General features: G+C 41.0%; 1 protein-coding gene across 8 annotated transcripts in view; it reads right to left on the reverse strand.

Annotated features, from left to right (window-relative positions):
• Nucleotides 1–17,519, reverse strand: part of EMSY (EMSY transcriptional repressor, BRCA2 interacting) — a 38,239-nt gene extending 20,720 nt beyond the window's left edge. For 7 of the 8 annotated variants that reach the window (XM_068395202.1, XM_068395199.1, XM_068395197.1 and 4 more), the window contains exons 1-8: nucleotides 17,419–17,519; nucleotides 16,210–16,318; nucleotides 12,631–12,730; nucleotides 12,029–12,103; nucleotides 9,636–9,811; nucleotides 8,332–8,484; nucleotides 4,748–5,007; nucleotides 21–294 (exon numbers count right to left, since the gene is read on the reverse strand). In XM_068395202.1, coding sequence (XP_068251303.1) covers nucleotides 21–294; nucleotides 4,748–5,007; nucleotides 8,332–8,484; nucleotides 9,636–9,811; nucleotides 12,029–12,103; nucleotides 12,631–12,730; nucleotides 16,210–16,279 — 1,108 coding nt within the window. In that variant the 5' untranslated portion in view covers nucleotides 16,280–16,318; nucleotides 17,419–17,519. The remainder of the gene's footprint in view (nucleotides 1–20; nucleotides 295–4,747; nucleotides 5,008–8,331; nucleotides 8,485–9,635; nucleotides 9,812–12,028; nucleotides 12,104–12,630; nucleotides 12,731–16,209; nucleotides 16,319–17,418) is intronic. The other variant, XM_068395201.1, reaches the window with a different exon arrangement.
• Nucleotides 17,520–22,087: the final 4,568 nt, after the last annotated feature.

Here is a 22,087-nt window from a genome sequence, read left to right on the forward strand (position 1 = left end):
ATATAATGTTTTTGCCATACCTTGTGCTACCGTTGACATAACCACTGACGGTGTTGATGATACTACAGCAGTCACAGCAATAGTATTTGCAGTACAGGAGGGAGTGGAACAGCTACTGCTGCTGCTGCTACTGACCAAAGAGGACTGAGAAGCAGTGATAACCACTGGTTGCTTTTGAGTAGTTGAGGCAATGACTGATGTTGGGACAAGTTTCGTAACTGCTGCATAGTTGTGGGACTTTGAAAGGATGTTGGGTACAAAAGTTGAGCTTGGAGAGGTGGTTACTATTATCACCTGAAAGAAGAAAAAGAACAAGAAATTCATTTGTTCTTTGCATTTATTTAAAAGCTTAAAATTTCAGTAATATATCTGTCTATGTGTATTTAGTTTTAGGGATACATGTTTATTAAGACCATTTAAGAGTGTCATATTCACATTTGCTGGCAACAAAAAAATGCAATTACTTTGAAGAAGTGGTGATAAACATTTCCTTAAAATTAGAAGGTGTTTGTTTTTTTTTTTTGAGGCAGACAATTACTTTCTAATTAAAGTAGAATTATCTCATATCTGAAGGCAAATAGACAGGAATGAACTGCTTGGCTTTGTTAAACTGGGCCAGGAAGCCTGAAGCCCATTTTAAATGAAACTGAAAAGACTTCAAGCAAATTTTAAGCACCATTCTCCCAAACCTTGCACATACATCAAGAAAAGGCAATAAGAGAACAGATGATTTTTTTTTTTCCCCTCTTTAACAATTAACAAGCAGTTGCTGAGTCAGTAATGGGAAATATTTTTGATCCACAAGGCTGTAAACAATCAATATTTCATCAGTGAAAAACCTGGTTTAGGTTTAAAACAGTTTCTGCTTTAATTAGCGCTCTCAATAACACGAAATTCTTCCTTATCTGTCTGAAAACCATTTGTCTAAAGACAATAAACATTACCCCTAGTGCAATTTACACTTACAATGGCATGAATCTGATTTGACACAGAAAAACCTAGAATTCATTATAACATTGGAAGTGCTCTCTTCTTATGCAACTGACCTAGAAAGCTAAGCATTTCTTAGGTATTGAATATGGGGACTGTTTAAGAGATTCCTTTTATTCTGCTTGTATGTACCTCCTTGTACTCACAAACACACAGTTAAAATAGAAACATACAGAACAGAAATACAACATATTTTCAGTTCACCCTGCAAGAACATTGATAAATTGTTTCAATAATGCAATTGTCCCAATAAAAATTTCATTTATTAAAAACCTTTAAAATTAAAACTTATTAATGATTTGATGTAACAAAAGCAGAGAGAAAAAAAGGTACAGAAGGAGTAAAGAAAACCTGGGTCAGCTCAAACCAGAAGTCCTATACTACTACCCAAGGACTACTGAAACCTTGCCCGATAGAGAAAAGAAATAATATGATAATGGCACCAGAAATAGACTTAAGTGACAGATCAAGCAGTAAGAGATTAAGAGTTTATAATCTGTTAAAACAAAAAAAAAAAAAAAAAGAGATAACCCCATGGATGGAATAAAAGCAGCAAATTTCACTGCCATGGCTGCCTCTGCCTCTCCTTTCCCTCCAGTGCTTAGTTTTATGGTCCCCACTATTTAGCTAAGCCTTTACTATCCTGATCTGAGGAAAAACAAAACCTCACTACCTCCACGAGCTACAGCAGGTTGGCCACAACTGACCAATGCCTGAAGGACAAGGTTCCCATATCTGCTCTCACGTTTTCTCTGCATCACTCGCATTTTTGCCTAACCTTGATTTAATCAAAACACCCTTCTGAAATGGCTCTTAGGCTATGACCATGCAGATGAGCTGAACATGACACAGCTTGATTCTGGTACGAGGCTTGCAGGTGAAAAGATCCTACAATGCGCCTCTGGAGTTCTACCCTGTTTCTTAAATAGTTAACACTAGAAACACTTCCCAAGTGTTTGAATTTTAGGGCCAGCTCCATTCCACCTAGGATAACTAATATAGGAATACAGTCAAAGGACAACTTGCAGTTAAAAAAGGCAGATTATTCACATTAAACTTCCTATATAATCCATAGTGCAGCAGGGCAAGTTCAGCATCTCTACAAAGTACAGATATGTAGGATGAATCTGGGCATGATCACAAACTCCTGAACACCATTGTTCTTCATTCAAATACAGAGATGAAACCATCACTTAATAACACTTCATTTAATCATGCAAGTAAAAAAAGCTCGTAAAGCATTATAGTTCAGCACTGATTGCTGTCCTGAGACTAAGCAGCTTTGGGTCTCTTTATTCTGCTTCTCCTTTCAAAATTAAAACAGCAGAACAAAGATTATTGATCATCACATATAAAGTATATCCAGAAAACAGAATTTTCAGGTAAAAATATAGAAGCATTAAAGCTCAAATCACAACAATTATATTTTTGACATACTATTTTCTCGTGTATATTGAAATGATCAAAGTAACCTCATCGTGGGTACCAAAACTGCATTATATCTTTTGCAGTGCAGCAGAAAGACTGCCTGATTAAAAAAAAAAAAGAAAAAGAAAAAAGTTGTTTTTTTGTTGTTAATTTTAATTGTTAAGGTAAAAACTAATTCCTAACATACATTGAAATTAGTTGTGCCAGCTCTATTTTGAGAGACATCAAAACCTAGCCCCTGAAGAGATAAAGGCAATAACTGCCAGAAGCTTCGCTAGCTAGATTCCTCCTGTGTCCTATACAGAGGACTTTATTATAAGAGAACCCAGAAATCAGAGCTGTGACATTATTAGTTGTTATGACAAATCTTCCTCCAGCCCACTAAAATGTCAAAACAATTCAGAAAGCTGGCATGCAGAAACAAAGAATTTCATTCATATCCAACAACCTCGCTCACATCCAACTGCACTTGTTTAAAATAGCACATTTCCAATTTGAGTCTAAGAAATCTGACATTTAATTTAAAACTACTAAAAGGGATTTCTCCCACCAAAACGATCCAGTTACGTATTTTTGCATACTGAAATCCAACAAAAGAGGGCAGTGTGACAAGTTCAGACACAAACACTACTATGGCTTCCTAATGAAGCAAGAGATGATTTTCCTATCATTGCAGATTAGTAAGAGAGTCATATAATACTATGCAAAGCAAACCCTAAATTTTCCACGTCAGAACAAGCAGAGGCACAACTGCAAAAAAGACCCTATCAACAGCCCATTCTCTTTCTTTTGGACATTTAACACACTCTAACTACCACGATGTATAACACTCATACTTCATACAACACTAAAGACGTTTAAGGCAAAAAAATTCTTCCTGCACAGAAGATGAGCGTAACAAGAGCAACAGGATGGGTAGGTTAAGCCCTATTCTAGATGTGGATTTGCTGCATTGAACGCAGGACATTTTATTTGATGGTTTATGCTCACTCACAAATTTCTGTACACGTCTTCAGAGATGAAATTTGATTTAGGACACTGTTAAAGAACTGTGAATCCAATGAAAACATCAAAGAGCTCTGAAGTGGCCAGAAAGCAAGTTCTTTATTGCACATTACTTCAGTCAATCTTCCTTGATTTTAAAGTTTCCAAAAATCAGGACTCTGCTAATCCAAACAGAGTCATAAAACAATTAAGAAGACTAATAGAACAAATACTGTGTGAAGGTTTGAGCTCAATAGTCAAATTCTCACAGTTGGAAAAAAATGCTTGTTAGTGGCCAGCCTACCATCATTCTGTCGGTATCAAGGCCAAATTAATTCCACAGACTGCCCCCCTCCCCCGCCAAGTCTGCCTTAATTAATAACCATACCAAGAATGAACTTGGTCTGAATCATTCATCTACTTTTAAATCTTAAGAACAAAAAAGCAGACACATCTGAAATGCTTCCTAAAGCATGGGAAAACAGTCATGCCATAGATCAGGCACGTAAAATCCGAGTCCTATACAAAATTTCAATACAAAAACCTTTTCCATTCTGGTGAAAGTTGGGCACACTCAGCTGAAATAACACAACTGATTTTGACCACCATAACGCTGTTAATGTAGAATGAGAAATGGCACACTAGTACTGAAAGGAAAATAAAGCCCCCCCAGTCTTTGATCAGCTCCAAGAATAAGCTTTATAGACCCCAAAAAAGTAGTCTCTAGACAAAAGGCTTGGCAATGGAAAGCCCATGCCACCTCTCCTAGAATTCTAGTACTGCAAAGAATAATTATAAATAAGGAAAATAGAAATAAGAAAGATTACCTTTGACCAATAGTTGTTACCATCTGAAGGCTGTTCAGTGGCCTATGTGATCCAGTTCTCAGTGGACTAGTGTCCATATCACAAAACCCAACACCACAAATGGTACTAACTGGCAACCTTGTTGGCAGTCTCACCAGAGAGGCCAAGAATTGAATGAGCATGGAGACTGAATCCCCTCTCATCCCTAGAAGTGGTCCCTTCAGGTCAGGGTTGAGGCACATTGGTGGGGCAGTCTGGGGGAAGCTTGCACTCCCGCTGCCTGTGCTGTACCTGTTCTGTGGATAAAAAGAGGGCTTCAGTCTCCACGGCTGTCAATCCAGGTCCCTTCACACACAGGTGAACTAAATTCATACAAGAGTTTGGTTTTCTCTTTGTTCTTTTTAAAGAGGGATTACCTTATCTCAAGTGCAATCCTTAAAAAACAGCTAGACAGTTCATAGAAAGGAAGAGTCAAACATCACATCTTATTCATTGATAAAACCAGAATAAAGTAACATTTGGCAGCTTCCCCCACATACCTTCTGTGTTGTCGTGTTTGTTGTCTGTGTTGAGGGCTTAGTGAAGGTTATTTTCACAGGCGACATGTGTGGTGGTAAGGAGTTGGCAATGCTCTGCATTATATTACTCATCTTGGGGCTGCCACTTACAGGCACTGTGATCGTTTTAGTGACAGGAGTCACTGCCTTCGGGACTTCTTTCAGGAGAACAGGGGAAGAACTAGAAGAATTCGTTCGCCGTCTTTTGCGGGGCTTTTCATCATCATCTGAGCAGCTGACACCTGGAAAAGAAGTACTTTTTCTAAATCATATTTTCCCCGTCTGCAGCTCTCAGTGCTTTCTAAAACATTACAACTTTCTGAGTTTTATACCCACTTTCAAATAAGAGAAAAAGAAGTAAGAGTATAAATTATTTCTTATGGTCACAACTAACCTGTACCACACCACAGATGGTCTTAGACCTTGATATAGACCACACTTAAAGAGCCATAAAGTAAAGAAACAAACCCTTCCCAAGCTACTCAGTTACTGGGTTACTTCATTCAGTTTAAGAGATTAAAAGAACTAAGAGCCAGTACAGGGACTTCATTCTGTCTCCAGAAGTTTGACCAATGAGACTACGCACACAAGAGGTTTGGGATAACGTCATGTGCATTTCAGTTTAAAACTTTACGCTACACTGTTGTTGTTGTTGCTGGTTTTGTTTACAGCAACTGGACTACTAAAGTTTATCCTCCTGCAGTCTTCTCCGATTTCAACCTTTGTACTTACTTTCATGTTATCCTTAACATTACAGTTCTCCCTTTCACCTCAACACAGCATCTTGAGATCCTTTCTTTTTTTTTTTAAATGATATACTTTAACTGTGAAGGTCAAACTTCACTTTATCAGCTTCTGCCTTGTTTGGTGCATTTTGTGCAACAGACATAAAACAGCACCTAACATATAATCATGAAAACAACAGAAATCCGGCCTCAAATGTGTTCATTTTCCTCACAATCATCTACTGCACATGTAGAAAAAAAAGGTATGCTGCAATATTCAGCTGAGCAATGGGTAACCCTTTCTGAAGTGTGACCAAACAGATCTTAAACTCATATAAAACTCTCCTAAGTAGGCAAAAGGCTCATAAATTGGTATACATTACAGAAAGGCACAGTTTAATTACCTTGAAAATCTCTTATAGCTGTTGGGTAGCATTTATGTTTACCAAATTAACCAGTGTTTAACAATCAAAAAACAGAGATATGCATAAAATATACAATCCCCCTATACAGAAGACGACTGAAGATGATGTTTGGTATGCCTGGGGCTTACAGACAAAAAATGCTGTCACGGTAGAAAGCAGTCTTGCTGGCAACCCAGGCAACCTTGGTTGGCAGACAATCTCTAATTAGGGTCAAGATCTAATTACAGCCAATCTCTAATTAAAATAACTAAATATTCTGGTATTCAAAAAGTGAAGATGCAGGAATTAACATGGACAAGAAAGTGCCCAGTAGCACAGCAAGTGATTTCTGAAAAAATGGGATTCTCTCTTAGCACAAGTACCAACTCATTTGCAGGTACACTTCACCAGGCCGACAGTTGTATCCACACAAAGGATGGGAAACTGAGCTAGAGAATGGAAGCAAAGGCTCTATTTTAAGTTTGCTTTGAGCTCCAAAAAATAGTTTTAGCTGGCTGTAGCAGTAGAGATGTTACTGTGAGTGCACGACGCAAACTTATAACTGCGAGGTCACTAATCACACTGAGAACGTGGAGGCATTTCAGAATCTACCTGAATGAAAAATCCACATGCAGCTAGGATATTAGGGCACAGCTGTTATTTTGGTGGGTCACCAAAAAATACTGAAAGAGAAAGCTATTTGTTTGTGGTCCTCGTTCACAAAAAAAAAAAAACAAAACACCAAAACCCACCACCAAAACCAACACCACAGAAGTAAGATTAAACCAGCAGAACATTATTTTATGTTAAGTACAGCTCATTTCATCTCCTGTTTTCACTGCTGGGGTGCTGTAAGAACATTATTCCTACAATTTCATGTTAGAAATGGCATTTGCACAAAGTTTTCCACAAGCACTTAGCTAAATGGTAATACAGCTCGACTGTAACTCACATGTGACAACCAAGGAAGCAGAGGCACGGAGAGGTTAATGGCTCAATCAGACTGTGACTTGGATAAGCTCACACAACAGATCAGTGGCAAAGTCATGGCTGTAACTCAGGCCTCCTGAGTTTGCTCTTAAGCAAGTTTGTTAAAACTAACATGACTGATATAACACATTCTAAAAGCCACGATTCCTTGGAAAAAAAAAAAAAAAAGAACAAAACGAAGCGTGTGAAGTAGGGAAAAAATAAAATCTAGGGATGGACAGAATAAAAATGAGAACCTTCCATCCCTCTATCGTGTCTAGACTGGTTTTACACTCATTACCATGTAATAATTCAACAGAGGTCTAAATTAAATTTTTAAGAGGTTAAGAACATTTTCCTCTGAATCTTTAAACTAAAGCTGGGTGATTAGTGCATTAAATCAGAAAAGTGAAAAATCTTAATGTAACTGGTTCTGTGAGTTGATATAGCCATTAAAGATGGTGGCTGGCAGGTAACATTATATTTATGTACAATGTGACATTTCTGACTAGCTACAAGTTTATACAAACGTGCATGTATAGCGTAAAGATTAAAATAATTTTTTAAATATTAAAGGTATCCACAGCAAGCATAAAAATGGCATTTATCAACTTCACAATTAATCTCTGTCACCTGCATTTTGATAGATACCAAATAAGGGCAGAAGGAAACATTTTTAATTATTAGTTAAATAAAACTACCTTTGATGAGCTGGGCTATGTTTGAGGATGTATTCTTCTTTTAGAGCTAGCTGATAATTATTAGCCAAAGAAAGAAGGGGGTGGGGGGGAGAAACAAGAAAAAAAGACTGTTTCTAGACGTTATGCCCTGGATTTCCAAACTGAAATACCTGACAATGGGTATCTGGTGGGATTTGGTAGGGAGGTTGCACAGTTGCCCAGGAATGCAAGCCTTACTGAGATTCACTTCCAAATAAATCACAGAATGGCCAGGCATAGTTCATGTAAGCATATAACTGCTTGCCAAACTACTGTATTCTAAAAAAGTCTAGGTCAACTGTGAAAGCGGAAAGGAGGGATCTTTTCTAACTCAAATAAGTGACTAATATGCATTACTTAAGCAGAAGGAAGAAGGAATTCCTCTGCAGAAGCAACCAGCAGAGCCACCTTAAAGAAAACTTCTGAATAAACTGGATTAAAAATCCTCTGATATACAGCAATTCCTGTATTTTATTTTCAAAATACTTTTCACTCCTGTTGTCCTTGCTCCTGTAACACAGGAGCAGTAATACTCCTGCTGCTCCCTGCAGCATTTTACAGTGAGTAGATTTATCCTGAACATAATTTCTCTGAAAAAGGGAAGCAATAAATCCATTCTTTAGACTAAATGAAGGCATAAAGGCATTAAATGACTTGCCCAAGGTCAGAGTGTTTAACTCAGTCCATGCTTCAGTCACAAGACTGTCCTTTCCTTTCCCTTTTGTTAATCAGTTGCTAGTATCACTTACTTTTGACGTAAACAGTACTTCCACTTGGCAAGACGACTACATTGGAGGCTGGACTGGCAGGTCTGGGGGACTTCACTGTTGCTACACTGCCACTTGGAACAGGGGTAGATGTTGGGGTTGAAGTGGTACTTGTGTAGGAATAGCAAACCACCACTGAAGAGGAGAAAAGACACCTTCCATATAACTGAAGTGCAGAATCCCATTATCCTATCACTATTTTAACAATTGAAATGGAAGCCAAATATTATTGGGTCATTATCCACATCTTTGCCTCTGCAGTCCTGTTACTGCTGAATACTCCCCAGTCTGACCTAAGCATGACCATGGAATTAACGGCCTTCAAAGACAACACAGAAATCTAACCTCCCCTCCTCCCATCCCCAGAAATCTATGCTGCCAATTCTAGATTTTTAATTTGTATTAATCTGATGTTTTACTTTATAATTTGTTATTTTTAATTTTAGCATTAATTCAGTGTTTCAATCTTTCTGCTTTTCTGTAAATGACCATATCTAGACTAGTAACTGACAGAAAATAGCCAGCGCCTCTCCTCAACGGTACATCAGTTCAAGAAACGAAAATATTCCTTCAGTAATGAACAACTGATTTTGCTAATCAGCTTTTTTAAACTGTTGCTTATTAGATCCCGTATTTCGCACAAAACCAGAATAAGACAGCCTATTTCAAGAAGTGTTACATATTCTCTAGTTGAGTGAAGCATAATTCAAGCCTATTCAGCCAAGTTAGATGGAGTGTGTACTAGCATTATTAAAAGGCACAGGGAAAGCAGAAAGCAATCTTTTAACTTGTTGACTTGCTATGTTTAATCTGAAGTAAAAAAAACAAAAACACAAAAAGAAAATCAACAAAATTTTCTTGACTTTCACCAAAACCTCCTTGCATTCTTAAGTGTGTTCTGAAACACCTTTCATCACTTATAGAACTTTACAAAATGTTACACCATCAGTCCAAGCTTTTATAGTTTCAGAGCTTAATTTAACCAGTGAATTTCCCCCTCATTTCCTGGCAATTTGTTGGTTGTTTTTTGGTTTTGTTTTTTTTTTTATTTCAGTTTCTAGTGTGTTCACTAAAACAAAGCTGTCAGATTTATGCTGCACATGCTGCAAAGGCATCTTTTAAAAAAAAAGATTTTTTTTCATATTTCAGTGAATCCTGTGCAATAAGAATGATTTCAGATTTTTTTTTTTTAAATATTTAACACCTAAAATCTAAGACAACAATTTATACTGTGACGTTATTTTTATATTCCCATAGATTGCAGTAGAATCCAGGCTTTCTCTCACCTTCTTTGTTTCCAGTTTCTGCAGGAACCGGAAGAGATGCGTTGTGCTGAACAGCTGCATTGGCAACAGCGTTAGCGGTAACAGTAAAAGCTGTTTGTGGAACAAGCCGTGGCATCAGCGGCACCAGTCGACGACCTTCTATAGACCATTCGGAAGAGCTATTTGGTCCAGACATACTAAACAGAAAGGTATTCTGTTGAGTTTCCAAAATATTCAGTACTCTTATTTAAGTGCCTTTTTTCAACAGTGAAAGTCTAAAAAGCAGTTTCTAAAGACATACTAGAGCAATAATCTTCAACTTTCTTCATTTCATGAACGTCCTCACATTTTTCCCACCTGATGTAGAAATCCTCACATAGAAAATTTAAGAGTTGCTGCTTCTTTTACTGTTTTGTTTTACAGGGCCCTTAAAGGGCCAGAAGTCTGTGGATGTCATGTTAAAAACCCCCATATTAGATTAGCTACTATTCAGGTAGAGCTGGTACACTCTGTACTTCTGGGTGACAAAAGTACCTAGACATCCAATAGATTTCATATGACTACTGAAATTGATTATGTTACAGGGAAAAACCCTTGGCTTCTAATGCAAATCTTGTTCTACCTGAACAGAAAAGTTTCTCAGACTTATTAAAGTAGTCCCAAACAAGGTAACAGAACATTAAATGATTTAAATACACTCTGTTCATCTTCCTCAACAGAAACTAGTCTGCTGCTCTCATTCTCTCTTAACCTTAGTACTTACACAGAAACTCGAATGTTTCCAAAAACTGCTGTTCTTATCTAGATGGAGAAGTGTTTCTGTTTGTGACTGTTTTACATGAGTCATTTGTCAAATCAGCAAAAGTAAAATGGCAAATTATTTTTCAATGCTGTTATGTACTTAAGCAAATCAACCCATTTAATGTATTAATATATTCTGAAAAAGAAGTTCTCACGTGAACTATTGCAAGCAAGTTGCAGCAAAAGCTACCACAAATCACTTCATAAACGGCAGAGGATCTGCTCTGTTTTTAAACCCTGATACGCTTCAGTGTTCTTCATACATATTCATATAGTATAAGCAGAGCTACATCAGCTGAGGTAAAAATACATCTTTAAAATAAAAAATAAGGCTACAAATGTTGCATATAGCAACGCTAGCAAAGTCGGCTTTCCTAATGAGTTACAGAATTATTTCAGTCAAATACTGTATTACCAACCATCACTTACAAAGAATTACCACAGGAAAAACAAAAAGATGCAGCACTTCACAACTGCACCTCGTCTAGATTACAATATCTCATCTGTTTGAAGTTCAACACCTCAGGATAAACTTCATGCTTGTTCTGTAAAATGCTAAAAACAGAACTACGACTTAGAAAGGAAACTTGATTTAAGAAAAGAATTCTGATTTGACAATTAAATGCTTATTTTTCATTTTTTTCCCCTTTCTTTAAAGCAGTGTAAGGAACTTGGTGGTTTCTGTTTGCTAAACAGCCTATTTCTACCTCTTTAAACTTGAACATTATAAAATGTTAAATGTCCTTCTGCAGCACTAAACCAGTATGCTGACTGTAGACAATTGCTACCTCCAAGTGGCCTGCTATTTGTACAATTTCCTTTTTTTCTCCCCATAACACCTAAGCTACAGGAGTAAAACTTAAAAAAATGGTTATAACACAGAAAAAGAAAGAAAAATACAGACCCTTACAATCCAGCTCTCAATAGTAAAGCTGTTAAGTAACTATCAAAGATACGGAAGCACTTGCCCTCTTGCTCCTCCTCTCCACCTCTCCAAATCATGTGGAGCTTGTGAAAGCAAACACAAGGAGGAACCAGCCCAGCTGATGCCAGCACAGCAGCTGCATCAAGCTGAGCACAGTGGACACTGATGTCATCAGTTAGCTTGCTGCAGTTTTTTTACTCTGACCATTTTTTTCCCCTCTGTGCTGATACACTGTTTTCCACTAATCTCTGCCACCTCTTTCCCTCCCTGTCTCTTTCTATGTAGTTAAGTCCCTCTTAATATAAACTTTCCAAATGGGTTTAAACAAAGTTAAAGGTAAAGTAAAAAGCAATAAAGCAAACATGTTCATCCTGCTTACGGATTTCTCTATTTCCTCTACTCTCCGTTTCTTCTGGTCTGTCTTACAGAAAGCTCTCCATGACAAAAGACTGTTTCTTATATTGTACACGAATGGTATGCCTTCAGATCCAAAATGCAATGTTACTAAATAACTGTTTCAAGTTCCCTGATGTAAATCTGATACAGTAATTCCTTCATCCATACACTGTTTTAACTACTGTTTCTTAAACCACCATCAATCATCAAAAGTTCTACCATTCAGTTAAGGCATAATGGAATTTCCAAAGGGTACCTTTGGAAATCACGTAGAAAATGACCTATAACTTACTTGTGTGCAATAGTCGTTAGTCGTTCATCATTTACTGCTCTCCGAACTTCAGCACGATGTCGCTCTGTTGAAATACTATTAGAAAAAAAAAATCAATCTATTTTAGTCAGAGGGAGACATGAACACTTATCTAAAACTTCTAGCTAAGATGAAACTTATGAATAATCCACTCAAGAGACAAAAGGGAACGGGCATTTACATTTAAGAGATTGTCACTTAACTTTTGCTATCACAGTGAGAAAGAATGAATGTATTATTGTTCAAAAATATTACTGAAGAATAAAAAGAGCATTACTGTTCATAAGGTACGCCTGCAAAACAGCTAGAGTCCAACCTCCTAATGATAGCAATAAATTTAAAGCACATGGTAGAAAAATTTGCACAGAACATGCAGCGTTCTTCCTTGATGTAACTTGGGCCCAAAGACCTTGAAGTCCTACCTTGACAAAAGTCCAAGCTAGCGCACACTCATGAGCTAGCTGTAATGATTCTAACGCTCAGTATCTCCCAAAACACCAACACAACAGTAAAGCTCCAACCACAGAAGCACATTTGTCAGGAAAACAGGTCATCGGTTCTTATTTTAAAAAGGTCAGGGTTACCTAAGCACTTTAGAGAGTTCTCCAAGAAGATCCTTCTTCTCTTTCGTAAGGTCTCCCTGTGCACGTAAGGCACTGATGACACCTGCATATGCCTCCAGTTCTGAATAATTAGAACAAATAGTGTTTCTATTTAATGCTCACAGCAAAGGAAAAAAAAAATGTTATTTTCAGTATTACTGACAGTATTCTATTAATTTTCAAAATCATGAAGAGGAACATGTCTTTCAATTATTTAGTGCTTTTCAAAAGAGATTGATGATTTAGAACTCTCTCAGTCAATTACTCTGCAGCTCACAGCTTTCCTATGAAACAATTGTACCATCACAGAGGATTATCTAGTTTACAAACCCAACTGAATATTTCAACCTCTCTCTGAGCTGACAGTTCAGCCAGAAAGCTTGAAGAAACAGTCCCCAAATCTGGAGAGCAGCTCAGAATTCTCTAGAAACAGGAGAAGAACATCTTTAAAACATATAATTTCTAAAAGTTCCATGGAAAAGCTTAGCTTGAAAAAGAAATACCCTATCAAAAGAGCAAGTGATTTTTTCCTAATGCTTTTCCTTAATTAGCACAGAGAACATCAGCTCTAGTTTGTTAAATATGATCATCAGAATCTTTTATGCCCATTTACTTGATATGTACAACTGCTCGAACCTGAAAAGAATGCAACACACTGAATTAAACCTGCTCAACACAAAAGAAACAATCCAGCTGTTCTTAAATGTAGAGCCACCACGAAGATTAACTCACATAACTCTGATGTAATGTAAATTTATAATTCCAGGTAACCTATGTAAACGTTATGCCATCGATGTTTTACAAAATAGAATAGTTAAAGGCTACTGAACCTTCTGAATTTTGTGCTACTCAGCAGGGTGAAAATACACCTAATGCAAATAATGGAGTCTGCTGATTTGCCAGAGAATGACTTGCTATTCTAAGCTTAGCAGAGTTTAAGGAAACGTTACTGAAACTCCTGCTTTAAACCAGAAATACAAATTCTTTCAATATTTACATAGGTGCCTTTCAGCAGCCAACCAAACCAACCCCACAACAGATCCCAGTTAACCAAAAACAAAAATAAAAGGGGCAGGCCAAAACCTAACACCTCTGAAGTTTGCTGCAAAAGAAAGACTGATGCTATTCTGAAAAGCTTTCAGATTAGGATTCCAAAGAGCTAATTTACAAATCAAATCAAGGAATTGTGCTGAAAAGAAGTCCTGCTCTCCTGTCCGGATTAAGCAGACAAAACACAAAGCAGAGTCGCTTTGGTTAACTATGCAGCCTGCTCAGGGATGCTGAGTGACCTACAGAAGCATTTACAGCTTCAGTTATAAAACATTTGCTAATTAATGCAATGGTTATTGCTAATATCAACATTTATTTAGACAACCATGTTACAATATTTAAGATACTAATTATTTTCCTCTGTTAACAACATAAAGTAATTCTCAGATACAACTGTGTAATTATTTAGCAAGGGTGGATTTTTTTTTTCCTTTCTGCATTTTTAATATAGATCCTCTACACCAGAGCTTTAAAAATGCACAATCCAGCTTTTTAGAAGCTAGTAAAGATTACAGAACAGCTATAACTAGCTTCCTCACCAGTATGTCTACGGAGCAATCACTAACTGGTGTGCTCCCTTTCCAACACAAAACACATCAAACAGCCAAAACAGGTTTCACAAAAAAATACCCTTATTTCAAGTGTAAGGTGCCACCACCATCCCCTTATTCATTCATAAACCACGAACGCCGCAGGACAACGCTCGGTATTGCCACCTCAGGATGCATTTCAGCCTCCCCTACACCACTGCACTTCGCTCGTTACGGATTACCCCACCACTGCTGAACGGTCAAGCAAAGATGATGTTGGCTGAGAGCTGGAAAAGTGGGACTCTATAAAGCAGATGAGTATTGCTGGATGTGACTGTTAGCCAGCTATTAGCTCCCACTGCCCATGCTCCTTCCCCCTCCAGTCTTGTGGTGCGTCTGTTGAAACTGAGAGCTTCTCTACCCTAGAGGAGACACGGCTGCTACAGGCTCTGATCCTCTGTTACACTGGCAGGGCCCCCTTGTGGGAACACAGCTCATGCCAGCACAAAAAAAAAAAATATTTCTTTTTTTTTTTTTCCTCAATTTTTTTTCCTGTCAGCCTAGGTTATGTCATTGAAGGAGGTGTAGCTGCAGTTCTGTTTGGCTCAGCTGCACCAGCACGGTTCTGCCAGCACGCCACCGTCAGCTGGGGTGGAAGTTTTTTTTCCACGCTCCTAGCCAGCAGAGCTACGTTAACAAAATTTAGCAGCACAGATCCGGTCCAAATCTTCCGGCATCCTGCACTTTTTCCTAGTTTTCATACTTCTTGAGCCTCGCTTAAGACGTAGGGCTGTCACCTTAATGGATGTACAGCTTAGTTGCAATGTCGTGTGCAACATCTGTGTCAACGTCTGCTTCCACAAAATACAAATCCCAGATTCCCAAGAAATGAAACAAAAAGTGCAGAGAGGGAAAGTAAATTCTCAATCCTCAGAAAATAAACTGGATGGCTTCATAATGTACGAGAACCTTGGCACGGTTAAGAAGTACAGCACATCATCTTTTAACATTCAAGTAAAATGAGAACAAGAAAAACTGTAACTTGACTGTCACAGGAAGTTGGAGGCAGTCTCAACTTTCTTCCTGACATCTTCTCTTAGATCATGCTTCTCAGAAGAAAGTCTGAAAAGAAATCTAAGGCTTTTTTCCTTTCTAATACTACACATCCTTAACTAAATAAAAAGAAATTCAGTTCTAACAACTCAAAGATGACTGCGCAAGATCAGATCAACGGTCTAACAAAGGATTCTCTCTCCTGTGGTAGCCAACAGAAGATGCAAGGAAAGAGCAAATATTTTTATTACCTTCCAAAATACAAAAGCATGGCTCCTTGTACACATGAATTTACAAGGACAGAGCGCAAAAAGATCTCCCAATATACATCTATTGGGCAGGGGTCTCAGATACTGAAATGCATTTGAAACAATGAAAAAAGCTCCTGTTGTTATGACAGTTAAGAGAGAACATTGTTTTCACACTTCCCTGATAATCTGCGTCACTGCAAATCACAAACCATCACCTTTTTTTCCCTCCTGTTTCAAGTCTTTACGATAGTACCTTTACTACTTGCACTCAGTCCCACCATTAAATCAGGGTTCCATGATTTTTTTGGTAAAGAATGGTGTCTAATACAGAACTGAGAGACAAATGGAGACCCTCCTCTCACAGAATATCCCATTGCATGTTAATAATTGTAAAAACAACAGCAATGTAACACTGCAACATCAAGGCAGAGATGGAACAGGACATCCATGAGAGATTCTACCAAACCAGAACAATTCTGCTCTATTCATTTTACTCAGGCAGAGAGCATCTGCCAAACATCATTTTAAGCCAGGGCTGTCAAACCAGTGACACATGCAAAATGCAGGAAATGACTTGTAAGTTGCCTGTAGACATATTGAAGTATTTCATGGAAGCAGCAGGCAGGCAAATCTTAAAAGGGCAAACATACAGACCCAGAAATTGTATCTTACTGTACCCAGTTTGCGAAGGATCCTCTTGCATTCATCTCTGCTGAGATCCAGAAGAGTTGGCCACACCACAGGCATCTTTCCCTTCTGTCTGCGCTCCCACAGAGCTCAGCCTCGCTGAAAAAGGAATATAAATGCAGTAAGTGCAACTCCATCATTTATTGATTTCCCAAGCCGATTAACGCAAACTCTCCTCAGCCTGCTCACAACTCCACCGACACAGACACATTCGCTCCCACCCCTGCTCCAACCTTTGTAATGGCATGCTTTGCCATGCAGGAATTCAGCAGTTTCGCAAGGGCACGGACCTCCTACACTCTTTTGCTCAGATCCATCACCAAAGCCTTTTTACCGAGTTCCCTATCTCCTTCTCAAGCCTTTTTTTCAGGCTCAGACGCTCTCCGAATTGATGTTCAAGTCTCCTCCCTCTCTTTATGCACAGAGCACCTATTATAAGAACTCTTCCAGCTAACCGCACGCCCCCCTTCCCCCCAGGGAATGCATTTCGCTCTAGCCTATTATATGACAGAACAGCAAAAACACCCAGAAAATTTGCTTTCCACGTACCAACACCATCCCCCCCAAAAAACCCAAACACGGGAACACCCCCTCGCCCGATCGCATCTCGGTGAGATTCCGGGGGTGGCGGGCGGGGAAGGAGGGCGCATCTCCCCGTTGCAACGAGGATAATAAAGGAAAAAAGGAGCCGGAGGCGAGCGGGGCGAGCCGGCGTGTGCCAGCCCGCGGCGGCGGCGGCGCGATCCCCGGTCAGGGAACGGCACCGCGGGGCAGGGAGCGGGGGGGGGAGCACCGGGAACAAAAGCCCCGGCGCCGTCGCACCTTCCAAAGCGGAGCTGGAAGGAGGGAGGATCTCCTATGGGGGCGCCCGGAGGCAGCCGCCACCCGCGGACTCTCCAGGCCCTCGGGAGCCAGAGGCACTGAGTCCCCACCGGGCTCGGGGGCGACCACCCGGGGCCCTCCGCCGGCAGGAGGGAGGGAAGAAGGGAGAGAGCGGGCGGCGGCCGCTGCTGCTTCCCCGCCGAGAGGCAGCGCCGGTGGCCTGCAGGCGGGAGACGGGGCGCTGCCCGCGGGCCCGGGCCCGTGAGGGGGCGGCGGGTCCCCGCCGTCCGGGGAAGGGGAGCTGCCCCTCTCCCTGAGGGGAAGCGCCTCGGGCAAGGCGGTGAGGCGCGACGGCGGTGCCGGGGAGCGGAACCCACCTGCCCGGCTGTGCCTGGCACATCGAAAGGCTCCTCGGCGGCAGGGCCCCTCCTCCCCCCCGGTGCCGCTCTCGGGTTTGTTTAGTGGCGACGGCGGCAGCAGCGCTTCCCCGGGCCAAGATGGCGGCGGCACACACTGCCCATGCGCGGGCGCCGCGGAGCACGCCGGGAGTTGTAGTCCCCGCCCCCCCAGCCACCACCCTCCGCGAGTGAGGGAGATGGCAGAAGCGGGTGCCAAGATGGCGCGGGGCGGGGCGCGTCGCGCATGCGCGGCGGCGCAGGGCACGCTGGGAGCTGTATTCCTCTCGGCGGTCGCGGCCGCGGTGGGGAGCGGCGCCGGCCGTCCCGCCATGGCGCGGCGGCCGCGTACGGGCAGCGAGAGGGGACAAACGACCCTCCGCGGCGTGAAACCGCTGCGAGCGCGGCGTCCCACATAGCCCTAAACTTGAGGCATTAACGCCTGACCGCTGCTTTTTGGGAAGAAATCTGTCAAGGGCTGACATCAGCCCTGACGTCATCTGCGCGTTTCCAGCTTTCTGACTGAAAACCGGCGCCGCTTCCGCGGGGGGCTGCGCCGGTCCCAGTCACCGCGCTGCCCTGCGAACAATAAGGTTACAAAACCCACGCCCTAAAGCCGCCCTCGCAGCCGCTCCGGGCTGTGTTGTGCTCCCCGCGGTCACTCATCCGGGAGCAGAGATACCAGACGGTTTAGTAAAAGTAAGCCTCAAAGCAGGCCCTAAAAGGCCTCTGTGTAACCTTCAGACAGAATCAACTTTTCTTTCAGCAATTTTCCTTTCAGCTAAAATAACAGTATGTTCTGAAGCCAACGGCATGTTTTGAAGACAGGGTCTGCTTCTGGGACTGATAACGCTTAGAGTTATCGTCGTCATCACTGATTCTTGCTTGCGCTTAGTCTTAGAGAACCCAAGGTCTGTTAAATTCCTCACTAATTACAAAGAAGGGCCAGGGATAAGCAAGGCTGTGAACAACATCTTTGTAGTGTCTTAAATGACTTGATTCACAGCTCTGACGCCAGGAGCAGAGATAAATCCTGTAAGAATCAGAACAGCATCTTCTCCTTGGAGCTACCTGCATGCGTCAGCAGAAAGGCCTCAACCACGCTTGCGCAGAAGCGGGGTTATACAGCGGACAGCATCACTATGGGGGGGTTCCGACCAGTAGAGACCACCAGAGCCCACCCAAGACCCCTACCCCAATTTAGTAAGCATGCGCAAAGACATTACATAATATATTAGCATATGCATAAGGTTTCTTGGAATAGGTGGGCTTTACTTGGAATTGTATGAATATTCATTTTTCTATAATGTATATAATGAGTGTGCTTTTGTCCCTCGGTGTGCAGGCTAGGAGGAGAGATCCCCCATGCACCCAGCGCTGTAGTAAACCAGTGTCAGCTTTCTAAACTATCATTTGGTTTAGAGAGTTTTCTTGGTTATTATTTTCCGGTAACACCAAGAGCCACCAGCACCGATTTCAGAGCCCTGGGCCTGGTGGCTATTTTATCTATAGCACCGATTATAACTTTATTTTTCTGCAGATTTCCAAGAAAAGCAGTAATTATCTCTCTTTAAAAGTCCTTAGATCAGATGAGAAATAGAAAATAATCTCAGGGGCGCAGCTGAAGGTTAAAAACAATGCATCTATCTGTTGGTGGCTACGTGGAAGAAAGCAACAAAAATCTGATCCATAAAACTGCTGGCAAGGCGATGGCTGGAAAATCACACCAAAGCCCCTTCAGGGTGAGCTTTTGCTTTCAGGTCTCCATCTTGCAGGGCTTCGTTTTTGCTGCAGGCATTTGTTTTCCACGCTTCATCTTGCACGCTTTGTGGTTTTGCAAAGCAACTGGGCACCCTGGGGACAGACAGTTTGATGAAGAGGAGGGCAGGGCTCCTCCTTATTCTGCTTTCTCCCAGAAAAATCTTTTTATAGTTTGCTTTCAAAATGCCAGAAACAGCTGGACATTTGCTGAGGTGAAGACAAGGCGGATGGATGGTGTGCGTTGAATCGCAACACCTATTTCCAGACCTGCAAGTGCTGTTATTTCCTCATAACTATAATAAAAATGTTTCTTCCCTGTGATCATTGATGAACATTTTCTCACTTGCAATTTCCTATTGTTCTTCACAGCGGTATAAATCTCAAGTACTTGAAAACAATTACGCTGAACAGTACAGGCAAGCTTGAACAATTTTCCTTTTTTTTTAATGCCTTCTTAAACAAGAACCAGCTGAAGGCAAGTAGCAACATCTCTGCATAGTATTACCTAATAAAAATAAATGTCCTCAGCTTTGCACAAAAACGAGGAAGATTCAGACCAGGTCAGTGCCAGACGCTGAAGCTTTGCTTTGCAGGTCAGAGACACCACTGCAAACTGATGTGGAAATGTGTCTTTGATTTGGATTACTCTGGTCAACAGGAACAGGCAGGACAGCCTCATCGCTTACCAGAATAAAATAAACTTTTTGAGGTTTACTCATCAGTTGTAACTGAGATGCTCTAGCAGAGTATCAGTTTTATTGCGTCTGAGGTGTTTAACAGCTGGCCCTGATATTTGTAGAATAAATCGTTCCATAAGCAAGAAACTACCAAAACCTCTGTTTTAAGAAAATTTATTTACAAAGGTGTAGATTTTAGATGAATGTTTTCTTTGAGTTTATGTGTTCATTAACGCACTCTGTTCTCATACACACTTTCCACGGAAATCTCTGCTAATGCAGCTCGGAGTGAGCACAAACATTTTCTCAGCTCTGCTCAGCAACTACATTTGTTAAACTTTATCAGATCGATTTGCTATTTTTTTTTCAAATATTTAATTTATTTTCAAATGTGGATGAAACTAGCCAACAGGGTCAAAAACATTTATGGCAAGGTGGACAGGCACACGCTGACACTCACATACATGCAGATGTGTGTACTCAGGAAAATGGTATACGCTTCATTTCCTTCAGCACACGGAACAGAAGAGAGATGTAAAAAATAAGCCAGTTATGTATGAAGTGTCTGAAGCTGCAGTTTTGCTGTGTTTCTACAGATGTCGTAAGATGATTTCCAAGAATACTTATTTTTATTAAGGAAGAAGACCCAGACTTGGAAATATGCGAGAGACGTCCAGAAAGTCCAAAAGCCAAATTCTACTTGTAGTTATGGCACTGTTGCCATTTACTTCAGAGTAACCTACAATCAACTCTCTATTACCCATAAAAATGGGAGGGCTGAGATACTGTGGACAAAGGAAAAAAAAAAAAACACACAAATAATGAGTCCTGAAAAGCATAAATAACCTGAACCAAGACCAGAGCTCTGCGGTGGTCAATCTACTGGGATGGATCCACCAAGGTTGTCCCTGCAGAGAGTCATAGAATCACAGAATGGTTTGGGTTGAAAGGGACCTTAAAGATCATCTAGTTCCAACCCCCCTGCCACAGGCAGGGACACCTTCCACCAGACCAGGTTGCTCCAAGCCCCATCCAGCCTGGCCTTGAACACTGCCAGGGAGGGGGCAGCCACAGCTTCTCTGGGCAACCTGTTCCAGTGTCTCACCACCCTCACAGTCAAGAATTTCTTCCTAATATCTCATTTAAATCTCCCCTCTTTCAGTTTAAAACTGTTAGAGAAGCAAAGATGAGTCCCAGCAGATGCACCAGAGCTACCCCCAAGTCCAGCAGGCTTTGGTCAGGAGGGCCTTCATGAGGCAAGTGCCCCATCACACAAAATCACATCTACTCTACTTATCTATGAGCCCTAACCAGTCCCAGGAGCAGCACAGATCTCTCCGTAAGACTAAATTAAGGTTATCTGGACTCAGAATGACTGCACGCAGCCAGCTTGGGTCTTCTAGCCTAATTCAGCGAGGTCACCCGAGACAGGATTTCTGTATGTCCGATGAACAAAATGTCAAAGAGTTTTTCCAGTTATATACTAAAAAAAAGAAAATAAAGACAATATGATTTAGGCTTACTTCATTAATACAGAAAAATGGCTCAATGTCCCGCGGGTGAACTTTTCTCGGTAAATTCATATAAAATAAACGGATTCATTGTGGGTAAAGGAAGAAAATGCAGAATGTGAAAATGCCAGCGTTTTTTCTAGCCTTAGTTGCTTTCCAGATGTTAATCACTTTTTTATTTCTTATTACCTACACCCTCGGTCTCTGAGTCACCAGTTAATGAGGCCCAAAATTACAGAGCACTTTCTGACTGTTCAGAAAGCAAAACACCAGAGAAACTTGTCGACAGCAGCAACGTTTCATCATTTCCTAAGGAGGCAAGGCTCAACCGTGTAAAAAAAAACCAAGGTGAAAGTAGTTTGTAATAATCCATTTTATTTTGCAGACGGGGCAAGCTAAGAACTCATGTAATTTAAACAGCTTCAAGCAGTAAATCACTGAATTTTTGGAGCTTGGCCATATCAGGCTGGTACCTTGGCTGTAAATGTGTTAACAGCAGCTCAGCGTTAGCTCTCCTGTTACAGCCGGCAGTGATGAAACGGGGATCCATCAGGCCCTGCAGTGTTCTTCATCTGATGGAGAAGAGGAGGCTCAGAGGCGACCTTATTGCAGTCTACAACTACCTGAAGGGAGGTTGTAGTGAAGTGGGAGTCGGCCTCTTCTCCCGGGCAACTAGCGATAGGACAAGAGGACACAGCCTCA

This window comes from Nyctibius grandis, chromosome 2 (assembly GCF_013368605.1).
Source record: "Nyctibius grandis isolate bNycGra1 chromosome 2, bNycGra1.pri, whole genome shotgun sequence".
Classification (NCBI taxonomy): Eukaryota; Metazoa; Chordata; class Aves; order Nyctibiiformes; family Nyctibiidae; genus Nyctibius; species Nyctibius grandis.